Source organism: Atta cephalotes (genome assembly GCF_000143395.1).
Source record: "Atta cephalotes unplaced genomic scaffold scaffold00032, whole genome shotgun sequence".
In the NCBI taxonomy this organism is placed as follows: Eukaryota; Metazoa; Arthropoda; class Insecta; order Hymenoptera; family Formicidae; genus Atta; species Atta cephalotes.
Window position 1 is genome coordinate 2,064,678 of NW_012130096.1, and position 6,054 is coordinate 2,070,731.

The 6,054-nt window shown below is 33.1% G+C and overlaps 2 protein-coding genes across 2 annotated transcripts; one reads left to right on the forward strand and one right to left on the reverse strand.

Moving 5' to 3' along the window:
- Positions 1 to 331: 331 nt before the first annotated feature.
- On the forward strand, positions 332 to 3,261 carry LOC105621153 (pseudouridylate synthase 7 homolog). Its single transcript, XM_012202622.1, has 6 exons — positions 332 to 404; positions 719 to 1,219; positions 1,275 to 1,751; positions 1,983 to 2,637; positions 2,713 to 2,864; positions 2,939 to 3,261. Exons 1-6 carry the CDS (start codon positions 332 to 334, stop codon positions 3,250 to 3,252), a joined length of 2,172 nt encoding a protein of 723 aa, XP_012058012.1. The 3' UTR covers positions 3,253 to 3,261.
- An 18-nt stretch (positions 3,262 to 3,279) lies between these two features.
- On the reverse strand, positions 3,280 to 5,270 carry LOC105621154 (eukaryotic translation initiation factor 3 subunit K). Its single transcript, XM_012202623.1, has 4 exons — positions 5,218 to 5,270; positions 3,967 to 4,186; positions 3,668 to 3,887; positions 3,280 to 3,599 (listed from the first exon to the last, which is right to left on the reverse strand). The coding sequence occupies exons 1-4, from the start codon at positions 5,268 to 5,270 to the stop codon at positions 3,442 to 3,444; spliced, it is 651 nt and encodes a 216-aa protein (XP_012058013.1). The 3' UTR covers positions 3,280 to 3,441.
- Positions 5,271 to 6,054: the final 784 nt, after the last annotated feature.

The window sequence follows — 6,054 nt, forward strand, 5'->3', positions numbered from 1 at the left end:
TTTTAATGTTACCGCTCGAGAAACTCTGGCGAGATGGCGGTACAGTTCTCTGTCAGAAAGGAACATGGTAATGTGACACGTGGTTATGTTTGTATGTATGTTGTATGGTTACATTTGTGTATTGACACATATTCACATTCCATTAGCTTTGGCTACATTGTTCTCCTTCCGATTTTTCTCGGAGATAGATGTCGTTTATTTAAAGAGGAAGAAGAATTTCCGGCATTCGGCGAACATAATAACTGACTATTTAACCTTTTGGATTTGATATCACTTGATATTGTAAAAAGATTGTGAATAATTTTCTCACGACTGTGTTCGCCAAATCGCGATGTCCACCAATACAGACGGACGTTCTGCTGAAAATAGCAAGAATCGCTATTTCCGTGGATCAAGGCGGAGAGGTAATTTGTTATTTATAATACTATGTTATTGTTTATAATAATCATTGATAACAAATATATATAAATATAATTTCCTACTACAATCGTTAAGGGCAAGTTTGATCAAACTCTGATTAACTTAATTGGCAGTTTATAGAGTTGGTCGACCAGTAGAATCGCTTAAGACAAATTTTTCAATACACTTTTTAATCTTTTTTAATTTATTTACATTATTGAATTTAATAATTTTATTTACATTATTTAATAAAATAGTGCTAATTAAGTTAATCAGAGTTTGGTCAAAGTCATTCTGAAAAGCGATTGTTTTTCTGAAGGTGGTTATCAGAACAAGCCTGGCAGACGAAGCTTCAAACGCACTTTAGACCGATCACCACGAGAAAATGTAAAGAGGAGCAAATTGGATATTGGCAGTAGACTGAAAGAATCTGACATAGGAATTACGGAATATATCGGCAAGCATCTTGGCTTTTCTGCGATAATTAAAGAGAGGTACAATGATTTTCATGTCAACGAGATAGATCTTGATGGACAAGTGGCCAAGCTGATCCATCAAGACATCCCGCGCAATCCCAGTGATGACGAAAGTATCGAAGATCTGAAAGTATTGGTGTCACCGACAATATGGGATCAGCTGCAAGCTTTAGGAAAGGAAAATCCTTCGAGTGTGGAAATTGATGTGACTAACATCGATAAAGTTGAACGTAGGACTATTCATACAATTGCTAAGAAATTAGCGAATGTCGTCAGCCAGACAGTAGATAAGGGCGATAAAAAGTTCCTCACGATTGTGTCGAATACTAAAAATGACACGAATGGTAAGTTGTAAATTTCCTCATACAAAAAAGAGACTTTATAATTTTTGATTGTTAGGTCCCAAGATTCGCAAAGATAAGAGAATAGATTGGAGCAGATGTGGAGGAGATTATTGTCACTTTCTGTTACACAAAGTAAATATGGATACGATAAGTGTTGTGAATCAGTTGGCTGTAAGCTTACGATTACAACCGAATAACTTTTGTTATGCTGGCACGAAAGATCGCCGAGCCTGGACGACTCAATGGATTAGTTTGAGAAAGGTAGAACCGCATAATATATTGCGAGCTGGTAAAAGTATACGCGGTGCTTATGTAGGAAACTTTAAATATGCTAAAGACAGTCTGAAATTAGGAATGCTAAGTGGTAATCAGTTTAGGATAGCGCTGAGAAATGCCTGTGAGACAGATGAAAAGATCGAGCAAGCGATGAAATCGTTGCAGAACAATGGCTTCATTAATTATTATGGTTTACAAAGATTTGGATCAGTACCTACTATACCCACACACGAAATTGGAAAATGTCTACTTCAGGGTGATTACTGTTTTCTTTATATTAGATAGCATTTTAACCTAACTGTCTAAGTTAGATCTTTAGAAAATAATATTTTTTCGGTATGAATTTATATAAAGGACGGCATATGTATATAAATTCACACCGAACATATTATTTAAGCACTAAACATTTATCTTAGATAGTTGAGGCTTTAATTATCCAGTTGTGTATTTTTATGTAATTTATATATATTGCATTATCTTTTGTTAGGTAAATGGCATGAAGCAATTGAACTAATTCTGAAACCACGACCGGAAAAGGATAACGAATTGGCAGAAGTTAGACGAATCTATGCAGAAAGTAAGGATGCCCGTGCTGCCTATGACAAGCTCAAAAGAATCGATACAATTGAAGCCAGACTTTTGAAAGGCCTACAAATATTAGGTGACAAAAATCCTCTAGGCGTACTCGACTCAATCCCTCGAAACATTCGATTAATGTATATTCATGCTTATCAAAGTTTCGTATGGAATCATATTGTATCGAAAAGAATAAAACAGTTCGGAACAGAAGTGGTCGTAGGTGATTTAATTTATGACAAACAGAATTGCAAAGAGACTATAAATAGCGAAAGTACGGATTATCCTTTGAATGATAATGAAGACATTAAAGATAAAACTGATATTATCTGTGTCGAAGAAAAAGATATCGAGTCAACATCGAATGAAATGAATAAAGAAAATTCGGAGCAGGATTTTCCAACAGTAAAAATTCTTACAGAAGAAGATTTGTCGAATTACACTTTGGCTGATGTAGTTATGCCTCAGCCTGGATGGAAAGTTACATATCCGCCGTATGCAAAAGCCTGGTACGATGAATTTTTAGCTAAGGATGGGTTAACTACTGATCTTAGACAAAACAACAAGTGAGTGAATTTACTTATAAACATATTACAATAAATTGTTACTATCTCTTGTATATTTACTTTCTCTCTTTTTAGAAAGTATAGTTTAAGTGGTGCTTATAGAAATATATTAGAAATTCCAACAAATCTATCTTGGAAGATTATGCACTATGAAAATAAACATGACGATCTAATCTTATCAGATATCGACGAAATGAGGAAGCATACGTCTCCACAGGATAAACCAAGTAAATCAATTATTTTTATATTTATTCGAAACGTTTGTTTTAAAAATAATTCAAACTGTATGAACTACTTTCAGATGGAAAGAACAAAGCGTTGATCATAGAAATGTGTTTGAAGTCTAGTAGTTATGCCACAATGGCTTTGCGTGAAATCTTGAAGAATGATACTTCAGCAGAAACACAGGCCGCTTTATCGGCCGCTCATGATGTAGACAATATAAAGTCCAACGTAACCACCATAGATGAATGTAGCAGCAAAGACTTGGAAATTGAGAAAGATACAGAAAAAAAGTTTGACAAATGCCAGGAAGAAGACGTTGATGTAAAGACGAATGAGACAAAGATAAACGATATAGAGAATATATCAGAGACATGTCAAATTATAAAATAAAATATCTTTCATAAATAGAAGATTGTTATTACGACATATACATCTTTTTATAAAATAAATTTTAAAAAATGTACACAGAAGATGACTTTTCATAATCAATTAATTTGTTAACAATATTTTTTAATAAACTAATTGATTATGAGTGATAATGTTGTAATAAATTTTATTAAAAAGTAATCACTAATATTTTTACAGACAAGCAGCCATCAAACCTGCTACATTTTCAAAATCAATCTTTTCAGTGATATTTTTGGTTTTGATATTTTCGTCTTGATTTGCAACGAAGATGATTGTTTTAGTCTCTTCTTTCCAACCATACTTTTTCACCCAATGTTTCAATGTTGCATCTGTAAAGAAAGAAGCTTAATAAACTTTACTCATGCAATATTACAAATAAAAACTTTATATATCATACCATCCACGCCACCAAGCAATTGTGCCAGGAGTGCCCTATCTATCGTTTGAAATGTGATTCCTACTACGTGACACACGAACTTTCTTATCGAATCCTGAAAACCTACAATTCTATCACAAAGCTCCGACATGGACAACACCCTGTCCCAAAAGTGCTGGAAGTCACATCGTTCCAAGATATCTCCCAGATACATGATTTGATTAATGGGGCTTTCCGACATCTAGAAATCAATGCAACTGTATATTAATAACTTTCACAAAAAAGAAAATTATCCTGTATACTTCAATTGAGACAATTACAAGTTTCTCGCTGAGCAAGCACTTGCACAGCACGAAATCGGTGTGTGGTAGATTGGTCAATGCCTTCAACAAAATCTGACATGTAATATCCATATTAAATCTGTGCGGGTTTAACTGATAGAGTTTTAGAACAGCCAAATTTGCTTCCAGATCATAAGCATTTTCTCTGGATTGTATTTCAACATATTTCTCTAAAGTGGTAAGATTATCTGGATTGTATCTGAAAGTACATTCACTGTAGTTAATACAAGTAAAAAAAATTAATTCTAAATAATTATTATATTATATAAAGTATGAATATATTATTAGATTAATAATTGCTTTCCAGTTACACTAAAATTCAGATTCTCATTTATGACATCATTTATAACTCAGTTGAATGCACATTTCTTTTTTTTCTTTTTATTATGATAAATGAGATTTAATTGAAATTTTAATACAATCTGCACAAGTTTGAAACTGTACAGTATATTTTATTGATCTAAAATCAATTTAATTCTTCTTAAAATTTAATTGTTAAATATAAAAATCTAAGAGACATGTATTTAATTCATAATATCATATTGGCTGAATTTGAAATTTAAAATAATAAATTCTCAAAGCTAATGATATTTAATTCCAATCAATATTTTAGACAAAACAAAAATTTTTACATACATACTTTATAACTAGCTACATATCTAGATTTTGCAAAAATAATATTTTGAAAAACTCTTATCCTTATTAAATTTTAAGATCCTTTTTCACTCCTTAAGTCTTAAATTAGACCAATATAAAAAAATACGTGTCTTAGATTTTTGTGTTTAACAAAATGTTTGAAGGAAGATCAAATTGATTCGACACTTGTGACAAGATCCTTCTCAGTATCTTGTTAACTCATGTTGTACAATAACTTTTTTTTTAAGCAAGTAATAACATCACTATCTAAGTACAAAATACATAACTTTAGACTCAATAATCAACACTTGCATGTAACTGGAAAACAAGCATCAGTTATTTTCTTTTTGAGGCATAGTCGACATAAACGTTCTATTCTTGACATTTAATAAATAACAAATATAAAATACGAAATATTGAAACTTTTGTCGACTATGTCTCTTGAAAAAAATGCAGTCTAAGACATACAATAAGAATCGCATTGACAAATTTTAATTCCTCACTCGTATGCGATAAAACACTTGCGAGTAGCACGTGTCATAGAAAAACTATTTGTGCGGATCAAAAATGCAACAAGAATGAAAAACGACGAACCTTTCGATGCCTTTGAGCATTCCAGCTACAGTTTGACGCATCGCTTCAGCCATTTTTGCTAATAAAAGAATCTTATACTGCAAATATTGTCAATGTAATCAAAATTGATCGAAACCACTATTACGAACAACACAACCTCAAACAGACAAGCATAGACAAAACATCCATAGATTAGCTGTGTTCAACAGACTCAACTAAAGGCTATGGCACAGTATATATAGTAGCACAACTCTCCTGATTTTATGTTGTCCAAAATGAAGTGCATGCAAATAGTAAGTTGCCCAGTAATGCCATCTAAACTTTTATCTCATAAACTTCTTTCTTTTTTCGTTCTCTCTTTCAGGACCATTTAAATGTCGAATAGCTGAAATACGAATCAGAGAAAGAGATAGAAGAAGAGAAAATCATATAATAATTAGTTTAATTAATTTAATTTAGTTTATTGCGAAGCTTTATGAGAAAGACTATATGTTAACAGAGTAATATAAAATAAAATACAATACAATAGTCATTAGTAGCATGCAAATGGTTAGGCATCAGCAAAATTGCTGATGTCCACCAGCAACAAAACCGGAAATATAAGACACATGCAATGAGAGGTGAACCATTAACTGAAATCATGCATACACATAAACACACACACGCCGCACACGTCGCACACACCACACACGTCGCACACACACACACACGTCGCACACGTCGCACACACCACACACGTCGCACACGTCGCACACACCACACACGTCGCACACGTCGCACACACCACACACGTCGCACACACACACACAAGTCGCACACACACACACACACACACACACACACGCACACACGACACAC